We start from the raw sequence: 23,167 nt of genomic DNA on the forward strand, positions 1-23,167 counted from the left end.
GCCAGTCAACACCAACCAAGTCACAGAATCAGCCCTCACCTTGCACGATGAAGCGGAAGCCATAGCTTCGGAGAGGCAGGAAGGCAAACACTGGCTGCTTGTCTGGGGCCACCTGTACACACACACAGTCAGTCATCATCTCAACTCAGAAACTTTGTAAATAGCAACACAAACACACACACTTGCACACTGCATTGCAATATCAACAATCACACACACACACAGAGGCCCATCACCCACACTGATTAGCCACTCCAAAAAAAACCACAAAAAAACAACCAATAAATCTACTTTTAAAGCAATGAATCTTGTGCAGACAAACCAAAGTGCATTCACACCAAACATTCATATGCTTCATAACTCTGAATCAAAGAGATGAATGACAAAAAACACAAACAAAAGACAGAAAGAGGAGTGGAGGCAGGAGCTACTTTGGAATGGGGTACGTTTTGACAAAGCCACAGGAGGTCATCCAAGCTTTATGAAGGTCCAGAGACAGAAAAAGAGTGGTGACCATTCGTGGAATACTTTAACCTGGGGACGCAGCAACAGAGTGGATCTTAAGCTGATCATACACAGCAAGACGGGGTGTGGAGGTGCAGGCAGTGAGAGAGACAGGCAGGGGCAGGTGTGTTCAGTGACAGAATGCAGGTGAAGTGAGGCCTCCACCTGTGTCCACTCACCTGGGCTTGGCGGTGCATCGCCTTCAGGGGGAAGGCCAGAGCGATCTCTGTCGACTCCACCTCAACTCCGGACTTGGCCTGGGATCACAAAGTGACAAATGTGTCATCAACACAACATCACAAAGAGAGAAGACAGCATTCCACATTAAAAATACCCTGCATCTGTGCCAGATAAACACACAGCCATGGACGCGCACACACATGTATACATACATGCACACGAATATTAACTCAGATGCATGAACACACACATGTGCCACAAATACAAAGAATCAAACGAGAAAGCATATCACTTGCCAGCAAACTGAATGACTCTATCTCTCAACCACACACATACAAACATGCACGCATGCATAGAAACGCATCACTGGTGCGACTGACTGATTTATGTAATACTGAAAAGTTTGCAGTTGGGTCCCAAGGCAGATCAACTGAAATGCTTATGTTAGTACCTGAACATAGCAAAATAAAAGAAAAAAAAAGAAAAAAATTTCTAATTGTCAAAATACCACTGCAGAAATGGATACAATGCAGAAATACTTCCAACCATCACACACAAACACACACACACACACACACCAAACACACACACACACACCTGTACCACCCCACACAGGTAACATAGCCCACACCTCCCTGTTCCATGGTAAGACAGAAAGGAGGGTGGGGTGGAACAGGGGTGGGGGTGGGGTGGGGTCCTCACCTGCAGAGAGATGGCGGAGGCATCCAGCTGTTTCTTGACCACCAGCCACCGGTCCCTGACCCCCTGGCCATGGTGGATCTCCACAATGTTCTCCCCCAGGTCCACACGACGCATCTGCAACTCGCTCCCCTCCACCTGCACACAGTGCGTTGCATTGTGTTGAGTCGCAATGTATTGTACTTATTGCATTGTACTGTGTTGTGCAGTACTGTGCGGTGTTGTGTTCACTGTATTGTAATGTGCTGTGATGTGCTCAGCTGAGCTGAGCTGTCCTGTGCGGTGTTGAACTGTACTGTACTGTACTGCATTTCTCTCTGTCACAACAGATTTCTCGGTGTAAAGTTCTGAAGTTACTACAGTGAAGCACCATCTTTTTTTTCTGCCAAAAAGTGCGTTTATTTTCCAATCAAAGTGCAATTTTTTCAACAGAATTTTGCCAGGGGGCAACACTTTTGTTGTTGTGGATTCTTTTACATGGGCTACGTGCATGCTGCACTCAATGCAACCTTAATTAATCGTCTCATCCCAATGACTGACGGCCAGACCACCACTCAAGGTTTAGTGGAGGGGAGAGAAATTATTGTGAAGTAGTGAGTCTCGATCTCGTGAGCTCGGATTCTCTGGCTTCCGAGGCAGGTGCTTTTCCAATCAACCACCGCTCCATACACGCTTCCAGTTCATCCTTCAGAAAATCATGAGGAGAAAAGACAACTTTACTGGGTGGATCGGTATAGGAGCTTTGTTCAAACCCAGGCACTGGCACACAACAGTGAGAGATGGAGGCCTGCAGTGTGGTGTTCCACCACGCAACACCCCTGCCACCCACAGGGTTATGGGAGCAATAAGTAAAAATCAAGTAGGAATGTCAGACCCCTGCCGGAGTCTGCACTAGTTGGGTCACAGTTAAGTATGTGTAATTAAATCAAGTATGCTTTTTTCTGGTTGTTACCATAGTAAGGGAAATATTTACCTGCAGTTCCTCTTTTTTTTTACGGTTGTTACCATTGGTAAAAAAAGGGAAATATCTACCTAAAGATATCTTCTGACTGCTACCAGTGGTAAACATGAGAAATATTTACCTGCAGATACCTTCTGATTGTTACCACTGATAAACAAGGGAAACAATTACCAAAAGATACCTTCTGATTATTACCACTGGTAAACTAGGGAGATATGTACCTAAAGATATATTCTGATTGTTGCCATTGGTAAACAATGGAATTAGTTACCTGCAGATATCTTCTCTCTGATTGTTTCCACTGACAGTCAATGGAAATATTTATCTGCAGCTATCGACTTTCTCAAGGGGAGGGTAAAAAAAAGACAAGGACCCAGACCCACCTTGTTGTCGATGTGAATGCCACGCAGACGATGCAGGAACAACAGCAGGGAGGGGTGGATGTCGTTGAACCGGGCTGCCAGAGACCGTGCCTCTGATACCATCTCCTCCTTCAGTGGCAGCACTATCTTGGTCATCCATCTGAACTCATTCACAACAACAACACTATCTTGGTCATCCATCTGAACTCATTCACAACAACAACACTATCTTTGTCATCCACCTGAACTCATTCATAACAACACTACTATCTTTGTCATCCATCTGAACTCATTCATAACAACACTATCTTGGTCATCCATCTGAACTCATTCATAACAACAACACTATCTTGGTCATCCATCTGAACTCATTCATAACAACACTATCTTGGTCATCCATCTGAACTCATTCACAACAACACTATCTTGGTCATCCATCTGAACTCATTCATAACAACAACACTATCTTGGTCATCCATCTGAACTCATTCACAACAACAACACTATCTTGGTCATCCATCTGAACTCATTCACAACAACAACACTATCTTGGTCATCCATCTGAACTCATTCATAACAACACTATCTTGGTCATCCATCTGAACTCATTCACAACAACACTATCTTGGTCATCCATCAGAACTCATTCATAACAACAACACTATCTTGGTCATCCATCTGAACTCATTCATAGCGACACTATCTTGCTCATCCATCTGAACTCATTCATAACAACAACACTATCTTGGTCATCCATCTGAACTCATTCATAACAATAATAATAGTCATAATAGTAATAATAAAAGTATTTATATGTACTGAATCTTGTGCTGAGACAAATCAAAGCGCTTTCACACCATTCATTCACACGCATGCTCTTGAAAAACTGAAGACAAAGAAAAGGCGGGAGGCGGCTATCTTAGAAAAAGGTGGATTTTAACCCTTTGAGCCCTGACCAACGCTTTACCGGTGGCAGAGAAAAATGACATAATGCCCAGCCACCGGTTGAGCGGTGTGTAAACATTTGAAGCGTGCATTTGAAGCGAGTCTCAACCTGGCCTGTCAGGACAGAAATCAGGGACAAAACGTACGAGAAAACAACTGTACACAATGCGGCAAGTAACTGATATGCTTGATGATTTATCGGAAGTAGAGTATGACAATGATTACTCTGATAGTGAGGTGGAATTCGAATCGGATGATTTTCTACAGACAGTGATGTTGAAAATGAATTTGAGCATGCAAAATCAGTTCATCAAAGGAGGCCTGTCAGGTTGAGACTCTGCATGCTTCATGGTAGAAATCGATCTTTTTTATCCAAAGCACATGCACAAAACACAGTGAAAAGGCACGGCAATGTTGGTACTAGGTTCGCTGACGTCAGAATATGGTTTTTCTGATTGGCTCTTCAATATAAGTCCACCAATAGCAAAACATGACACAAGTGGCCAGGCATTATGCCACCCCTCTCCACCACCGGTAAAGCGGTGGTCAGGGCTCAAACGGTTAAGGCCAGACTTGAAAGAGCTGAATGAAGAGACCTGACAAAATGGAAGAGGAAGTTCATTCCAAATGAAAGGTCCACAGACAGAGAAAGAACAGCAGCCGACAGTAGAGCATCGGTATATCTCCAAAGAATTAATTCCCTTTGACTGTACTCGCATGCAGAAAATGAAATGCGCAAATTAAGATCCTGTAATTACTGTCACTGTTTAATGCAATGCACATGCATGCATACATACACACTGACCACACACCTCACATACACCACACACACACACCCCTACCCACCACATGCACACACACCTCACATACACCACACACACACACCCCTACCCACCACATGCACACACACCTCCCACACACACCCTACCCACCACATGCACACACACCTCACATACACCACACACACACACCCCTACCCTCCACATGCACACACACCTCACATACACCACACACACACACCCCTACCCACCACATGCACACACACCTCACATACACCACACACACACACCCCTACCCACCACATGCACACACACCTCACATACACCACACACACACACCCCTACCCGCCACATGCACACACACCTCACATACACCACACACACACACCCCTACCACCACATGCACACACACCTCACATACACCACACACACACACCCCTACCCACCACATGCACACACACCTCACATACACCACACACACACACCCCTACCCACCACATGCACACACACACACTACACGCCACACCCCCCCCCCCTCCCCACTCCTGACTGACCCTTCCTGTGGGTCCTGGTCCTCACACCAGTGCGGCAGGATGTATCCCATGGGCCCACTGTCCACATCGAAGCACAGGTGGAAGCCGTTGGAGTGAACCTCTGGCCGACTGGTCACACGGAACACGGATTTGAACCCGATTCCTTTCTGGCCTGTTTGTGCAGACATGAGAGTAAAAAGTCTGGACATGATGAAAAAGTCAAGCACACAGGAGGGTGAACTTTTCTTTACATTATCCCAAGTTTTTATCATTTGCTTTACTTAAAATCTGATTTTTTTTTTTTTTTTTTTTTTTTTTTTTTTTAATGGTGGGGATAGGGGTGGTTTCCAATTTACCTTGTTACCCAGAAGGGAAAGAAGAAAATGATTTTTTTTTTCTTTTTGGATAACCATAATACTGAACATGACAATGACAAATTCTGATAATGCAGAGACAGAATGATCACCACGAAATTTTCAAAAGCAGACATGATCTGAAATTCAAAGAATGAACACAATAATTCAGAGTAATTTGGGGAGGTCAAGTCAAATTCACTCCACAGTGCTATGATGCTGCAATGCTAAGCCAACACCGCAAGATTCCAGGGCTGGGTTGCATAAGTGATCTTAGCAGTACTATGTTTGCCTGGTGTAAAGAATGTTCAAGTCCTCGTTTATGGGGACATGAAAGTGAACTGACAGACTGACTGACTGAGAAGTGTAAACTAATTCAATACACTCGGGAATGTGACTGAGAAGTGTAAGCTAATTCAGTACACTTGGGAATGTGACTGAGAAGTGTAAGCTAATTCAATACACTTGGGAATGTGACTGAGAAGTGTAAGCTAATTCAATACACTTGGGAATGTGACTGAGAAGTGTAAGCTAACTCAATACACTTGGGAATGTGACTGAGAAGTGTAAGCTAACTCAATACACTTGGGAATGTGACTGAGAAGTGTAAGCTAATTCAGTACACTTGGGAATGTTCATAAAACTCAGAGCTGCAAAGACCACTCATACAATCCAGCCCAGGCCAAAGCAGCATCTGCGACGGCAAAGGGACTCACCGATGTAGCCGTACTTGTGCTTCCCCTTCGTGCTGCGGCCCACGTCGCACAGCGCCCTCACGTCCTTCTCCTGGAACCCGCTCTCGTTGTTGAGCACGGTGACCCCTGACCTGTCGATGACGAAGCGCACGGACGGGCAGTCCTGGGTGAGGGTGGAGGACCCCAGGGCGGCCATGAGGTGGTCTGGGTAGGCGTTGTCATCAGCGTTCTGCACCAGCTCCAGCACAAAGTGGGTGTCCTTGCTGTACAGGTCGCGAGACAGGCGGTCCAGGCTGCGCCCCAGTCGCTCCTGCTGCACCCGCATCAGCCGCTGCCCGTCTGCGTTCAGCTCAACCCCCACACCAAACTCGTCACGCCGGATCTGATCGATCACCTGCCGGTAAGGGTCCTTTTCTTCCTCTTCCTCCTCCTCCTCTTCATCTTCTTCGGTGTCGCTGTCTTCTTCTTCTTCTTCTCCTTCAGCCTGGGCGTCTCTGCTGGATTTGTCTTTTTTGTCTTTGAGGTCGACTTTCTTCACACCCTTAGGTTTTTTCACTTTCTTCACTTTGTCTGCAAACAAACAGAAAGATTATGCTTAAATAAACATTTATTTGATATTTCTGATAATTTCTCTGCTCTTCATGGGCTGCAACTCTTACATTCACTCATTTCTACCAGTAAGCTTTTACCTGTGAGAGCGTTTTTACCCTCACAGTTTAGGCAGCCATCCACCATTTTTGGAAGTGGGTGCATGTTAGGTGTGTTAATGTTCCTGTAAGACACTAAATACTGACAAGGATTACAGTGGGATCTCGAACGCAGATAACTGATCCTTTTACATACGGATCTCAAACACAAATATCTGATCCTTTAACAGCAGGATCTTGAACTTGAATATCTGATCCTTTTACAGCAGGATCTTGAACATGAATATCTGATCCTTTTACAGCAGGATCTTGAACATGAATATCTGATCCTTTTACAGCAGGATCTTAAACACAAATATCTTATCCTTTAACAGCAGAATCTTTGACACAAAAAACTTATCCTTTTACAGCAGGATCTTGAACAAGAGTATCTGATCCTTTTACAGCAGGATCTTGAACATGAATATCTGATCCTTTTACAGCAGGATCTTGAACATGAATATCTGATCCTTTTACAGCAGGATCTTAAACACAAATATCTTATCCTTTAACAGCAGAATCTTTGACACAAAAAACTGATCCTTTTACAGCAGGATCTTGGACACAAATAACTGATCCTTTTACAGCAGGATCTTGGACACAAATAACTGATCCTTTTACAGCAGGATCTTGAACATAAATAACTGATCCTTTTACAGCGGGATCTTGGACACAAATAACTGATCCTTTTACATCAGGATCTTGAACACAAATAACTGATCCTTTTACAGCAGGATCTTGGACACAAATATCTGATCCTTTTACAGCAGGATCTTGAACCTTGAATATCTGATCCTTTGCACATTTACACACTATACATAACAAGGGTTACAGCACCAGCAGCTCTGGTGGGTCTGGGCAACTGGGGAAAACTCTGCACTTAAAACCCAAAACGCATTGCCAGGATTTAACCTTCAAAACCAAACAGACCTGTGAGACAACATAATTATGCTCCACTCAGTCATCATGCCTTTGACAATGCTATAAAGGTGCAAACTTACTGCTATGTCTAACAGTTCAGCCAAGTTTACCACATTGGCATTCAAGCTCTTCTCGTGTAGCATACCATTTTCAAAGTACTTTTATGCAACTGCTGAAACATTGTTTTGGGTCATATTTCAAAGTAAATGAAATGCACCATGTTTAAAATCCCCTTAACAAGTACTTCCAATACAGGGAAAGGAAAAACATGGCTGAGAGAGTTCTTCTCTTTCGTAACATGTACATTCATCATACTGTTTTACCCCCCAAAACGAGTACAGCTGCCTACATGGTGGGGTAAAAACGGTCATGCACGTAAAAGCCCACTCGTGTACATATTCAAGTGAACGTGGGAATTTCAGCCCACGAACGAAGAAGAAGAAGAGAAGTAACATACTGTTTTTGACAGTATGACAGACAAAGTAAACTTCGAGAAAATAATATTTTAGATTTTTGTACACTACATGCAATATACACACCAACACGCACACACACACACAAACAAAACAGCTTCAAAAAAGTTTAAGTAACACAAAACAGTTACGACAAAAATAAGAATGAAAATATAATCTACATGATAAAAATGAGAATGACGACACAATCTAATCCCATGTTTACCTCCTTCAGCTTTCTCCTCCGAGTCTTTCATCTCCTCATCTTCCTCCTCCTCCTCCTCCTCGCTGCTGTCTTCCGAATCCTCTTCTGACGTCTCTTCTTTCTTTGCTGCATCTAATTTTGCTTCAGCCGCCTCTTCCTTCTCTTTCTTTTCCTTGGTTGTCTCCTCTTTCTTTTCCTTGGTTGTCTCATCTTTCTTTTCCTCTTCTTCATCGTCATCAGACAGGAACGATGCGGAGCTTTCTTCTTCTTCGGACTCCTCTTCCGACTGTGTGAGATCAGTCATCAGGGGTTTCAGTCAAGAACAGTTCTTATCTGTGGTAATTAACGGTACTCAAAGGATACTGTGGTGTTCTAAATGGTTTGAGAGAGAGAGAGAGAGAGTGTGTGTGTGTGTGTGTGTGTGTGTGTGTGTGTGTGTGTGTATGTGTGTGTGTGTGTGTGTGTGTGTGTATCAGGAGTGAGTTTGGGTGTGGGTAGGTGTATGCATGCATGCGCATGCTTGTGCTGTGTGCTTGTGCTGGTATGTGCTTGCGTGTGTGTGCTTGTGCTTGAGTGTGCTTGTGCTTGCATGTGCTTATGTGTCAGATGTGCACATTGCAGAATTTTCATTGCCAACTTAATGCCCTTTTAGACTGGCGTGTCCATCTAACAAAGAAGAAGAAAAAGATGATTCCCTTTTAACTTACAAATTATAACTTTGTATACCATTTACAATCAGTAACCAGAACCACCACAATCAGCTCATCATTACAGCAAGGCATTTTTTCCTTTTCTCTATGTGCTAATTGCTATTCATGCCACATGCATCGTTACACACGCTCAGAGCCACAGGGTAACTGCTCATTGTTATCCTTATTGTTATCGTCATCATTATTCTCTCACACTGACCTCTTCCTCCTCTTCCTCCACACTGCCGTCATCGTCCCCGAGCAGTTCATCACGGGGGGCGGGGGGCTGCGGGGCCAGCACGGTGACACACTCCTGGGGGAAGGTGAAGGTCTCCGTCAGGAAGCCCGTCCACTCCTGGACCCCCAGCATGCAGCCCAGCTGCGCCAGCGCCATCTGGGGCAGGGAGGACGAGGCGGGGCCTAGGGAGAGGGTCTGGCTGTTGCTGCTGCTGCGACAGGCCTCCATCAGCAGGGTCTTGGAGCGGGTTGACCCCACCACCTGGCCCAGAGGCTCCAGGAACACCTGAAACCACACCGCCGTATGTGGAGTGTTGGCCCAGAGCTAAAGGGTGTGCCCAGCGAGAAGCGAGAGAATCTGAGTGCAGAGGTTCCAGTCCCATACTCGCCAGTACTTTCTACCCCTCCACTAGACTTTGAGTGGTGGGCTGGACGCCAGTCATTCAGACGAGACGATAAACCAACGGTAACGAAAGGGTTGTCCATGGCAAAATTCTGTAGAAAAATCCACTTTTGATAGGAAAACAAAATTGCAGGCAGGAAAAAATATATAAAAATCAATGGCTCTCTCAGTGTAGTGACGAGCTAACTCTGGGGAGAGCAGCTCGAATTTCACACAGAGAAATCTGTTGTGACAAAAATGAGTAATACAATACAATTCACCTGCCTCAACACACTGTTTACCTTTCACCATGAAAAAAAGCTCAGCACAAGCTATGAAGACAAATCCCCAGTAACAGACTGGACAATGAAAACAAAAACAACCAAAAAGACACGCACACACACATTCCTTTTTTTATAACCCAAATAGACAAACAAAAACAAGCTTGGTGTTAGCAGTTATTAAAAAAAAAAAAGCATTACCACCATTAGAAAACATGCGTGTCACTTGTATTTCTCAGGAGTGCTATCCAATACAGTAAAGAGAACAGCATAGGTGGGAGCAGCCTTCCCCATTGCACCTGCAGGGTTGAGGGTGGAGATTTTTCTGACCTCCCAGATCAACCTATGTGCAGACCTGCTGGTGCCTGAACTCCCTAAGTGTGTATGCAAGCAGATCAAGTTAGCATGTTAAAGATCCTCTGATCCATGTCACCAATCGGTGGATCATGGGAACAAGAACGTATCCAGCATGCACTTCCCCAAAAACGGACTATGGCTGCCTGCATGGCAGGGTACACAATCAAAACGGTCATACACGTTAAATGTTGGATGTCTGTGTGAGTTTGTGAGTGTGTTCATGACTGAAACCTGACTGAATGACAAAGGAAATGAATGATGAGTGCCCAGTGGCAGCTGTCAGTCAGTATGACCATTTTTACCCTGCCATGTAGGCAGCCATACTCTGTTTTCGGGGGTGTGCATGCTGGGTATCTTCTTGTTTCCATAACCCACCAAACACGGACATGGATTACAGGATCTTTAACGTGCGCATTTCATCTTCTGCTTGTGTATACACATGATGGGGGTTCCAGCACAAACAGGTCTGCACATATGTTGACCTGGGAGATCAGAAAAATCTCTACCCTTTACCCACCAGGTGCCGTTACGCAGATTCAAACCCGGGACCTTCAGATTGACAGTCCAACACTTTAACCACTCAGCTATTGTGCCCATCAAGCAGTATATAATTATCAGCACCATCATCACTCACCTGGTTGGCCAGGGACAGACACAGGCGCAGTGGCAGCAGCAGCAGACAGCGCAGCACAAACTGGATGGCTGGGTCACACGCCCCTGTCTGACCGGGACCCCCTGAAATGACAATAAAATAACAGTAGTTCAATCTATAGTGAGTGTTTCCATACACCCAACTGCACTGTACACTGTAAAAACTGACGAGTAAAACATGCATTTAAAAACTACAATGATGTGACTATGAAAACCAGACAAAAACAAGAAGCATGAAAAGTTCAGCCAGCTAGGCAAAGGGCTGCAACTCTCAATGTATCACTTATCTGCATTATTTCCAACAGCCCAGGCGACCACATATATGAGGGGGACGCAACACCCCATGTACATACCCACACACACACACACACACACGCACAAACGAAACCCCACTAACAAAGTTTCAGTTACAAGAAGGCCTCACATCTTGCAAACTGATCTATTTTAGCATCTTCATTAGACAAACAACAACAACAAAAATATGGGTAGATGCCTAACAGATGAATAAACTCTACAACTGGTCAATCCTTCAGCGCCTCGCTTACGCTACATGACGGAGGGGAGAAAGGAAACTGGTGCCACAAGACAAGCACACAATGCCAGTTTTCAGTTTCAGTAGCTCAAGGAGGCGTCACTGCGTTCGGACAAATCCATATACGCTAACACCACATCTGCCAAGCAGATGCCTGACCAGCAGCGTAACCCAACGCGCTAAGTCAGGCCTTGAGACACAATTCCAATGAACTCAAAGGTGCCTACTCTCACACTGACACATACAAATGTATGGAATGAAATTGAATGAATAATAGATTTATACTGTAGTACTACTTTTTCAGATTTTTAACTGTTTTTTTAATTGTTTTTTTTATGACAAGAAAGAAGAAACCTTGCTAAACAAAAAGAGTAATAACATATGCATCCAATTCTGTGAACCACAAAGAGCAGTCTGCCGTTTGTCAATGCTCAATTTGACAGCTAAGAAAGGAACAATAAACAATGTAACAGCTAAGAAATGAAAAATCAACAGTCCAACAGCTAAAAAAGGAACAATGAACAATAAACAGTTTAACAGCTAAGAAATGATAAACAACCTAACAGCTAAGAAATGAACAATAAACAGTCCCAACAGCTAAAAAAGGAACAATGAACAATAAACAGTAACAGCTAAGAAAGGAACAAAGAACAATAAACAGTCCAACAGCTAAGAAAGGAACAATGAAAATAAACAGTAACAGCTAAGAAAGGAACAAAGAACAATAAACAGTCCAACAACTAAAAAAGGAACAATGAACAATAAACAGTGTAACAGCAAAGAAATGAATAAACAGCCTAGCAGCTAAGAAAGGAAAAATCAATAATCAATCTAACAGCTCAGAAAGGAAAAATAAACACACACACACACACATAAACTCTCTCTCACACACATACACATACACTGAAAAAAAAAAAAATCAACCAATCACAACAGCACTGACCAGGCACATCAGAGGACGTGTGCAGCATAAAGAGAGCTGAGCGCGTGTGATTGGCCAGCAGGGCCAGAGGGGTGTGCTCCACTCCCCGGTTGGCCGTCACCAAGGACGCCAGGTGGCCGCACGCTGCTCTGGCATCCCCCTGTTGGACCGCTGCCTCGTACTGCCCGGGGGACGTGGAGCTGACCAGTCGCAGAAGGCAGCCTGGCTGGGTCTCCAAGGCGATGATGTCCGTGGTGATGGTTCTCTGGCCGCCTGCAATTAGCGTCATCAGTGTTGTTGTGCGTCTGTTTCTCTCTTCTTTTTTAACCTTTTGTTTGATTTCAACAGGTTGGCAGATTTTCTGGTGGGGTTGACTCTCTTTTCCTTTGACTATCCCAAGGCAGTATGGCCATTTTCCTATATATGGAAGACTCATGAAGAGTGGAGACGTCTCTCTACCCATGCAGGTCCAAAGGACCACCCAGTATGGCCATTTTCCTATATATGGAAGACTCATGGAGAGTGGAGACGTCTCTCTACCCATGCAGGTCCAAAGGACCACCCAGTATGGCCATTTTCCTATATATGGAAGACTCATGGAGAGTGGAGACGTCTCTCTACCCATGCAGGTCCAAAGGACCACCCAGTATGCCCATTTTCCTATATATGGAAGACTAATGGAGAGTGGAGACGTCTCTCTACACATGCAGGTCCAAAGAACCACCCAGTATGCCCATTTTCCTATATATGGAAGACTAATGGAGAGTGGAGACGTCTCTCTATTCCTATATATGGAAGACTCATGGAGAGTGGAGACGTCTCTCTACCCATGCAGGTCCAAAGAACCAATCCACAGACCTGCCTAGGCCCCCAAATACCTCTCAGTAGTAGAACCCCAGTTTTCAGTAGTTTTATGGCAGTTTTCAGTAGTATGGACCTGGCAGCATTTCCACTTTAATACACTCTTCATGTCATCTTCCTTGTACTAACCAAGACATGATTTTGGGCTAACTGTCAAACACAAGTTAAGCTTTCAGTAATCACATACAGAGATACCAATCTCCAAAGACAAAAAAGTAGCACCTTCACGCGACAAAATCACCAACACAAAATAGCTGACTCACAGTAACCATCATTTATTTTATTCATGACACAGCTTTCCTTTCCTCTAATTCTTAGTTTTTATCTATTTGCAGAGATTCCAAAATTGTGAATTTTACCGAAACAGGCGATGGTTATGTGTTATATCTATAAACACAGAGAGAGAGAGAGAGAGAGAGAGAGAGAGAGAGAGAGCATCTCTGAGCGCACGCACATACACACACATTTGGGGGGTACAATATTCTAATGGAGAGCGAATTCACTCACTGTACAGTGTTACATTCTTTTCTGCTTTTCTTTTATTTTTAGGGTGGTGAGGGGATGGAGTGGAGGGGGTAGTTGTGGTGGTTACAATCTTCAAAATATCCTACTGGAAAGAGTGAATCCAGTGAATAGTGTCATCATCATTTTTTAGGGGGGTGTGTGGAGGGGAGTGGGAGGGTTGGAGTGTGTGGGGGGGTAGGGTGGACTTCAATCTTCAAAATATCTTCCTGGACACCGAATCTACACAGTATATGGACTACAATCTCACTTCTGTGTTTCTGTTTTTTGCTTTTGCTTTTTTTTTTTTACTGGAAGGGTCACCCCGGGTGTTACAATCTTCAGAATATCAAAAGAAGCAGTCAATCAACTCACCATCTGTGGTGATGGTGTGAATCCCTCCAAACTTCTGCAGGAAGTCCTTCAGGCTGCCATACTGCGGCTCAAACACCGTAGACCAGTGGCTCCACCTCTCCAGGTCCTCCAGGAGGGGACAACTCTGAAGACAGGCCAGGGCCGCCTCACGTGTCTGGTGTCCCAGCATGCCCACCTCTCGCTTGCCTCGCACCGGGTCGCTGGGGAGGGGATGAAGTGTCCGTTTATTTCTCTAAAGTATCATGTCTGGGTTTTTTTTATTTTTGCATCAATTTATCTTGTAACAACTTGTAACAGCAAAAGATTATTAAAGAAAAAACAACACACACACATATATATATAAAGAGAGACATATATAATCATACATATCTAGCTTGTATACTGTGTATTTTTCACACTCCTTTACATTATTTATGTCACGCGTAAGTGTAAAATGCACTTAAAGCCCTCAAAATATGCGCTAAACAAATGTAATGTATCATTTATCATCATCATTATCATCAATAAATTTATAAGTGACAACAAAGCAACTTGACGGCCTACCTGCTCTTCCCACAGAAAGCCGCTTCGTACAGAATCCTGAAGTCCTTGGCCAGGTGTTTACCTGGTTTCTCTGACGCCTCCACCAGGTGGCGTATGTTCCCGTAGCCCAGCTGTCGGGTTTCCGTCACATGGAACTGGTGACACAGCACCCTCTCCAGGTCGCTTTCCTGGACAAGGAAGAATTCTTCTTGGTCTTGTTTTTTTATCCCTCCATCATGAACACATTTCACGCTGTCAGAACAGAAACATGACATCACACACATCTCAACAACACCAGTATTTTGTATTGGGTTGCACATGTAGCTGACCTTGCAACATTTACTTTGCATGCGGATCATGATTATAGTTCTTAGGATACCATCACCTATATCTATTTACAAATTATTAGAAACAGAATGTAGTCTCTGTCTTATTTTTGCATTTTCACCTTCAGAAACTCTACATATACGTACACATGCACACCCATACACATACGTTCACACTACTGACCTGTGTGAGTGACGCAGACTTGCACTGACGAATGAACTCCAGCAGCTCCACCATGTGGGCGCGGCCCTGTGTGCCGTGACTCGCCCCGCCCAGCGATATGCCCCCACACTCGTCCAGCAGCTGACACACACAGATCATCATCATTAAGAGTAGGCATGCCTAATTCACTGCGAACAGTGTACAAATGCACACGCTTCGTGTACCGCCCCACTTCAAAGCTTTCTCACCACAGACATTTCACAATTTAACGCCCGCTTCAATCTCGTTCTCCTGCCTTAATGAATCTTCATTTCAAAGAACCAGTCAAACATCTGACTATTTCTGCACTCTTTCTTCTCTTGGCGCATAACTGCCAACCAAGTTCTCAAATGTGCTTACACAATCCTAAAATCAAGGGATTCAAAAGCAACTAGGACTTGCTTTGACAGTTTACTATAGCTGATTTGACTGGATGTTCGGAGTGAATTTGCATTACCATACTGACAGAATTTAAAAAGCATGTTGATGACAGATCAGAATGTCAGTTTTGACAGGAATCTCCAAACTAGTGTCATTTGCATCTATACCATTGATTATTTTGACAGGAGTGTATTTGCGAACATGTTACACAGTTACTGAGAGCTCTCAAAAGGGTGTGTTTATGTGTGGTGTGGTGTGTGTGTGTTTAAATGTAAGCTTGTGTGTGTGTACATGTGTGATCAAAACCAACAACACAACGGTCTGGTGGGATGTTCCATCAATATGTTATGTCTAATGAATTCAAGACCTGCTTCTGTTTTCATTGTCCACATGCACCCAAACTCATCCTTCGCAATTAGACTTGCCCATTCGCATTTACCCTCAGACACCCCTGTGCTTTCAACCGTTGAAAAAACATTGAACAGAAAGAGCAGACAAATTTTTTATGGTGCTCCCAATCAGAAAAAGCCTTCAAAAATAGAAGAGCTACATTTGACGATCGTACAAACTGTTATCTGTACAATACACACGTTGAGCTGGTCGATTTGACTGGATCGCTTGCAATTAGGCCTACCTACCTATTGCTTAAAGAACAGACCACCACACAGGACCATATCAGATCTGGAAACACCATCAAAACTGATCCCAAGAAACCGGGGGGATGGGGGGGGGAGGGGAGGAATCCGGATAAGAAAATCAGGCATAGACAGACGAACCCAGTGTGGCCATGTATGGGGCACTCAGAATGAGTGGCTTGGGAGTGATGCCACTGAAATATAGGTCAGATAATGGTTAAAAAAAAAAAAATAAAAATTTTAAAAAAGGCTTAAATATGTTGCATTCATGTACATTAACATGGACACTTGCATCTAATATCAACCATTCCATCCATTTTTCACCAAATGATATAAAGTGGAACTTATCACAAACATTATTCTACACAAACCATAAAAATGATATGTAACAGGTATACTACACCAAAAAATGCTAGCATGCAACTCATTGTCCTTGTCACAAAACAGAATATAACACAGTAAGAATGCCAAATTATCAAGTCCACAAAAAGACTCAACTTTCTAGAACAAAAATAGGTGAAAGGACCAGCAAGCAAGAAAAGCAAGAAAGGAAGAGACAACAAAAGGAAAAAGGCAAGAAACAAAGAGAACAACAGGAATTAGAGGAAATCTCTAGCACAGGATTCAAGACAGGATGCTTCAACCGACTAATGTGCCCCTTAGTCATCATCACTGTTACACAAGTTTTCATCACAATCTCACACAAGAGACAAGGACTTTACAGCTAACTTATGATTTCTGATCAACAAAAACAAAATGGAACAAGAGAGGCAAGGCCTTCAAGACTCGCTTGTGATAAAATTAAGTCCCCTAGCATTAATTACAGAGTAATTTCCCTTTTTTACTATCTGCACCAAAACGTTTGGAAAATAAATAAAAATTCCATGCTTAGCAAAAGAAGTTCCTGTTTGAATAAAAAATTATAACAATGACTCATCTTGTTGTTGTGTCAGAATAAGAGGTCAAAGTGCCAAGTTTAGAGAATACAAAAAATATAAATATAACAGTAAATGCAGTTTGCATATAATTAATCTTCTTCTTTTTATTTATTTGTGCCCATCCCAGAGGCGCAATATTGTTTTAAACAAGATGACTGGAAAGAACTGGATTTTTCCTATTTTTATGCCAAATTTGGTGTCAACTGACAAAGTATTTGCAGAGAAAATGTCAATGTTAAAGTTTACCACGGACAAACAGACACACAGACACACACAACCAAACACCGGGTTAAAACACAGACTCACTTTGTTTACACAAGTGAGTCAAAAACTGGAGCTCACCATGCGCTCACACACATGTGAACTCAAAATTCTAAAGCAAGAACACAGTCATCAAAATTAACAAAATACACTCACAATTCTACCACATGCACCACAAAACACACTAGCCATTCTCTAATCTCAAAGCAACACTTCGCCGATGTGTCCCCAACCAGAACCAAACCCTGAACGGAACACAGCCAGACAGACCCCTCACTCACCGCTTTGGGGGCGTGGTCGTGCAGCAGGAAGTGCAGGAACCTGCCAAAGCCCATGGCGTTGAAGGTGGGGAAGTCAAATTCCTCCAGCAGTTTCTCCTCAATGCGGTCCAGGTGGGACATGGTCAGCATGCCCTGCGCCAGGCAGCGCTCTACGTAGCGCTTCATCTTCTCCATCAGCATGGCTGAAACCAGTGCAAGTGACAGGTGGAGTGATAGCCTAGAGGTAACATGTCCGAATCTGAGAGATAACTGGTTTGAATCCCGGCACAATCACCAGTATTTTCTCCCCCTCCACTTGACCTTGAGTGGTGGTCTGGACGTTAGTCATTCGGATAAGACAATGAACAGAGGTCCCGTGTGCAGCATGCGCTTAGCGCATATGAAAGAACCCATGGCAACAAAAGGGTTGTCCCTGGCAAAATTCTGAAGAAAAATCAACTTCCATAGGAAAAACAAATAAAAAACTGCAGGCAGGAAAAAATACAAAAAAATGGATGGCCCTCTCCGTGTAGTGGCCCGCTCTCGCTGGGGAGAAAAAGAGTAGTAATACAATACAAATAATATAAGCGTTCGTAGAAACCCACCAAGGTTTCTTCAAGACACCACGCTAACTGCTACTGTTTGCCATGTCTCTCAATGGGGAAGAATTCCTTTCCCCCCACCAAAAAAAAAACCCTCAAATTTTTACATCAGAAATCATCTAGGTTACCAATAAAATCTTTATCATCCACCCACAGCCCACAGTTCAAAAAAACAATTACAACAAAAAATGTGTCCCCAACTCTTTGCACAATTCTACTGACAGACAGAGAAACAAAAAGACCAGAGAGAACATCACCTCTTTGATGAAGTTTTCTTGTTTTTGGGGGGGCCCCATAGTCTGGAATATTTTGTTTTCTAAATTCTGATGATCTGATGAAAATGCTGCTGGGGGGCTCCACATAGGTTTGGGACTACCTGACGAGGCTGTACTCTAACAATACATCCCGGCATTAACCAGTCTGACATATACAGACACCAGCAGTGTTGGTAAGGAGATCTGAGCAACACTCCCAAAGATGCATCTATGAAGTGGATGACCCACGACAGCGTGGTCCAAGTCTCCCAATTTGAGCCAAAAACTCCCACTTCTAAACAGCTTAAACCCAAGTCCTCAGACATCAGTTAATAATAATAATAATAATAATGGATACTTACATAGCACACTATCCAGAAATCTGCTCTAGGTGCTTTACAAAAACGCTTTTGTTAACATAATACATCATATCTATGTTACATACACACACCAAAATGTGACTACACACACACACACACACACACACACACTGCATACATACATTTTAACATACATGTGTATCTAACAGCTACCCTAACACATACGCACACATAGGCAGGCACAAACTTACATAAACACACGCACACACAATACACATTCATATACATGCATGTAGTTATGTACATATACATATGTATACACACATAGTCAAGCACAGCTAACGCAAAGGAAGTGGACCTGCCACAATTGAACTTATTGCTGAGGGTAAAGGTGAGTTTTGAAACGAGATTTAAAAGATGCGAGGGAATCAGAACGACGGAGGTTATCAGGGAGCTTGTTCCACGTCTTTGGTGATTGAAAAGAAAACGATCTGTGTCCATAGGTCTTACTTCTAACATGAGGTATCCTGAAAAGTCGAGTATCAGAGGAAGAACGGAGCTGGCGAGACGGAGTATAGATATGGATGAGTTCAGAAGGATACTTGGGGCCAGATCCATTGACTGCAGAAAAGGTCAGAGTGGATAGCTTATAGTCTATTCGATCAGAAACAGGCAACCAGTGGAGAGACAGATCACAATGCTAAAAATTTAACCATGACAGCTGACCTTTGACAAAAACACAACCAGCTAAATAACGTGTGGACTGCCAATGCAGAGATTGTGACAAGACGAGCTTAGGTGTGGCCGTGTATGGAGGACTCAGAATGAGCAGCGTAGGAGTAATGCCACTGAAACAGCGCAGATGACGGGGATGCAAAAAAAAAAAAAAAAAAAAAAAAAGTATAAAACCACACAGAACGCACCTTTGGATGGAGGCTGCTTGGCTTTCTGTTGCTCCTCAGGGGGGGCATCGGCGCTGCCTGGAGGACCCTGGCTGTCAGCCGACTTTGGTGCTAGCAGCTCCATGGCAGCTTCCTGCAGGTCCAGGCGCCCCACACACACTGACAAGTGCAGCAAGGCCCGGCCCAGGGGCTCCGACTGCATCACCTGAGGATGGGGAACAACGTACAGCACTGAGCTGATGGAGTGGGGGTGAAGAAGAAGAAAGGTGTGTGTGTGTGTGTGTGTGTGTGTGTGTGTGTGTGTGTGTGTGTGTGTGTGTGTGTGTGGATGTGTGTGTGTGTGTGTGTGTGTGTGTGTGTGTGTGGTGCAGTGTGGTGCATATATGTGTGTGTGTGTGTGTGTTGTGTGGTGTGTGTGTGTTTGTGTGTGGTGTGGAGTGGAGTGGAGTGGTGTGGTGTGGTGTGTGTGTGTGTGTGCATATGAATGTAAGTGTGACTTTATAATATATTCAGGTGTGATGCTAATTTGCTTGCTGTTCACATGGTTCAGTGCCAATGCTTACTGAGAGTTTGAATACATGCGCACACAGCACTTACACACACACACACACACACACACTAAATGCTTTTCCTCTCGTTCTTTCGTTTTACGCACATCTGAACGCGTACACACACACAACCACACGATAAATCATAACCCCACCCCATCCTTTTCCTTTCTTCAAGTTCCCCCAACCCGCTCACAGTCACGGCAACCTAAGTGTTGTCCTGTGGCAAAAATCTATAGTACGAAATCCACTCTGATACATACACTAACATATATGCATGCACTCAGGGCCTGACTAAGCATGTTGGGCTATGCAGTTGTCAGGCATCTGCCCGGCAGATGTGGTGAAGCGTATATACATTATCTGTCTGAACGGGTGACGCCTCTTGAGAAACATCATCTTCTTCGTTCGTGGGCTGTAACTCCCAAGTTCACTTGTATGCACACTAGTGGGCTTTTATGTGTATGACCGTTTTTACTCTGCCATGTAGGCAACCATACTCCATTTTCGGGGGTGTGCATGCTGGGTATGTTCATCTTTCCATAACCTTCTGAATGCTGACATGGATTACAGGATCTTTAACTTGCATATTGGATCTTCTGCTTGCGTATACACATGAAGGGGGTTCAGACACAAGCAGGTCTGGACATATGCTGACCTGGGAGACTGGAAAAACTTCCACCCTTTACCAACCAGGCGCCATCACCAAGATTCGAACCCGGGGACCCTCAGATTGAAAGTCACTCAGCTACTGCCTTGAGAAAGATCGAAACTCACGGTCAGAAACTGGTTGACAGCCTGCTCGATGTTGGCGTGGCGCTTGCGCTCGGACTTGTTAGTGGGTGTGTCCAGGGAGAGGAGGAGGCGGAACTTCTCCAGCAGCTCCATCAGCACAGCCTCTGCATGCATGCGGAAGTAGTGGGCCCGCAGCTCCACGTGCTCTTGGCCCTCCGTCCCCTGCACCGTGTGCAGCAGGTCGGCCTTGGCCCTCTGGAAGGCTGAGACCACTTCCTCCTGCACCGTGGCCATGCACCGGTTGATCACCTGCTTCCGCGTGTTGGCAGCGTCACGGTGAGACTTCTTCAGCACCTGGGGGAACCCATAATAATAATGTAAATAATGATAATAATGCTAAGTGGATATCCACTATAGAATCAGTTTGCATTCGACTTTGAGCCACAGTACTTGCCGAAGTTGACGGAGACGCCATCTTGTCGAGCAAGTGAGCGAGAAGGCAGAGTGGGGTGACTGTACGCTCGCATTTAATGTACTCAAACAAAGGCATTCTCAGCCACAATAAAAGTACAGGTGCACTTTGGGGTGACTGTAGAACAGAGCTGTGCCGTTTAGTTTTGCACAAGACCGTTAACCTATGAACTACGGATTTTTAAACTCGCAGTATGCTATAGCCTACCATAGTAACAAAGCATTGTGCGCATGAGGTACACTACAGCGTACCTTAGAGTAGAAAGAGTTCATCTCTTATCATTGTTGCTAATTTGATTTCTTGTAGCCACACAAAACCTATATTAGGGCTGAAGACACTGTAAATACTGATCCTGTAGCACCTAATGGAGAAAAACAACATCAACAACAACACACACACACAGACACATCCATACACACATGCACACACACACAGACACACCCATACACACACACACACACAGACACACCCATACACACACACACCCATACACACACACACACACAGACACACCCATACACACACACACACAGACGCACACCTACCTGAGCTGCCAGAGGCAGACTGCGTATCCTGATACCCAGGGAGTAAGCAGAGTTGACCTGATAGTGGTCCACAAAGTAGGCCATCACATCCTCCAAGTTCAGCTTCTCTACCCACTTGTGATTCTTGGTCAGGTACTCACTCAGCACCTGGGGGTCAAAACATATGATAATGATGATAATACGTAACACATGATAATAATAATAATGACAATGATAATAATGGTAGTATATAATCATTAGGACAATCAAACATCACAACAACAACAAAAACATAATCATGACCACACAGGAACAATGCCACACCACATATACAATCAGTGCATCAAACAGCAAAACATAATAATAATAATAAATGTATTATGTACATGGGCGCCGACTTAACACACATACAATCCAGTTCATCAAACAGAGTAACACATGCATGCGTTCAGGCATGCACACCGTCCATGTGTCCAGGCAAAAATACTGAACACCACAAGAAAGTAATCATTTCTCAATGGTAATACTCTTTAAAAAAAAACAACAACAACCAAACAAAAAAAAAAAAACCCAATAATTTAGGGATGGTTCAAAAACTGACATTGTTCAAAACAAACATGTACGCTCATACACAATGTAAAAAAAAAAAAAAACCCACTAAAACACAAATTCCTTTTTTTCTTTCTTTTTTTTTCTTTTCTTAAGCCCCCTTTCATCCCCCACGCCCTCCTGAAAGTCACCTCCAGTACGTCCGCAGTGGAGATTTCAGGGATCTTCTCGTCCTGAGGAAACTTGAACTTCTCATAGACAATGGGCAGGCACTGCAGAGGACCCAGGCGCATGGCCTCAAAGCTCTTCTGGCCCTCCGTGCAGTACTCGATCAGAGACTGCTCCAGATCATACAGTGTGCACAGGGACCGCGCCAGCACAAAGGCCTCGATGGATGCGTTCACCTGCCAAACACACACACACACACATGCACACACACGCACGCACGCACACACACACAAATGGAGTCAGTGGAGCGGTGGCCTAGTGGTAATGCACCCAACTTTGAAGCTAGTGTTCACAGGTTTGAGCCCCATCATTATGGAAATGGATTTTCTGTTCTTTTTGGGGGGGGGTGGGGGGAAGTTCCTGTGTTTATTTCTATGTTCCCCTTACTTACCTGTGTGTCAGTCAGGTGGTAGGAAGTGCAAGCAGTGAGGGTTTGATGTGTGTC

At 44.1% G+C, this 23,167-nt stretch overlaps 1 protein-coding gene across 1 annotated transcript in view; it reads right to left on the minus strand.

Moving 5' to 3' along the window:
- The window catches only part of LOC143285481 (uncharacterized), a 70,651-nt gene that overhangs the window by 40,121 nt on the left and 7,363 nt on the right, over positions 1-23,167 (minus strand). The window contains 18 exon segments of the mRNA XM_076592801.1: positions 40-112; positions 684-761; positions 1,387-1,521; positions 2,728-2,866; positions 4,985-5,135; positions 6,033-6,581; positions 8,297-8,561; positions 9,185-9,487; positions 10,856-10,956; positions 12,348-12,599; positions 14,064-14,263; positions 14,607-14,773; positions 15,096-15,215; positions 17,610-17,791; positions 19,688-19,871; positions 20,992-21,303; positions 21,967-22,113; positions 22,686-22,898. Coding sequence (XP_076448916.1) covers positions 40-112; positions 684-761; positions 1,387-1,521; positions 2,728-2,866; positions 4,985-5,135; positions 6,033-6,581; positions 8,297-8,561; positions 9,185-9,487; positions 10,856-10,956; positions 12,348-12,599; positions 14,064-14,263; positions 14,607-14,773; positions 15,096-15,215; positions 17,610-17,791; positions 19,688-19,871; positions 20,992-21,303; positions 21,967-22,113; positions 22,686-22,898 — 3,571 coding nt within the window.

The sequence above is a fragment of the Babylonia areolata genome, chromosome 9 (genome assembly GCF_041734735.1).
Source record: "Babylonia areolata isolate BAREFJ2019XMU chromosome 9, ASM4173473v1, whole genome shotgun sequence".
Taxonomy (NCBI): domain Eukaryota; kingdom Metazoa; phylum Mollusca; class Gastropoda; order Neogastropoda; family Buccinidae; genus Babylonia; species Babylonia areolata.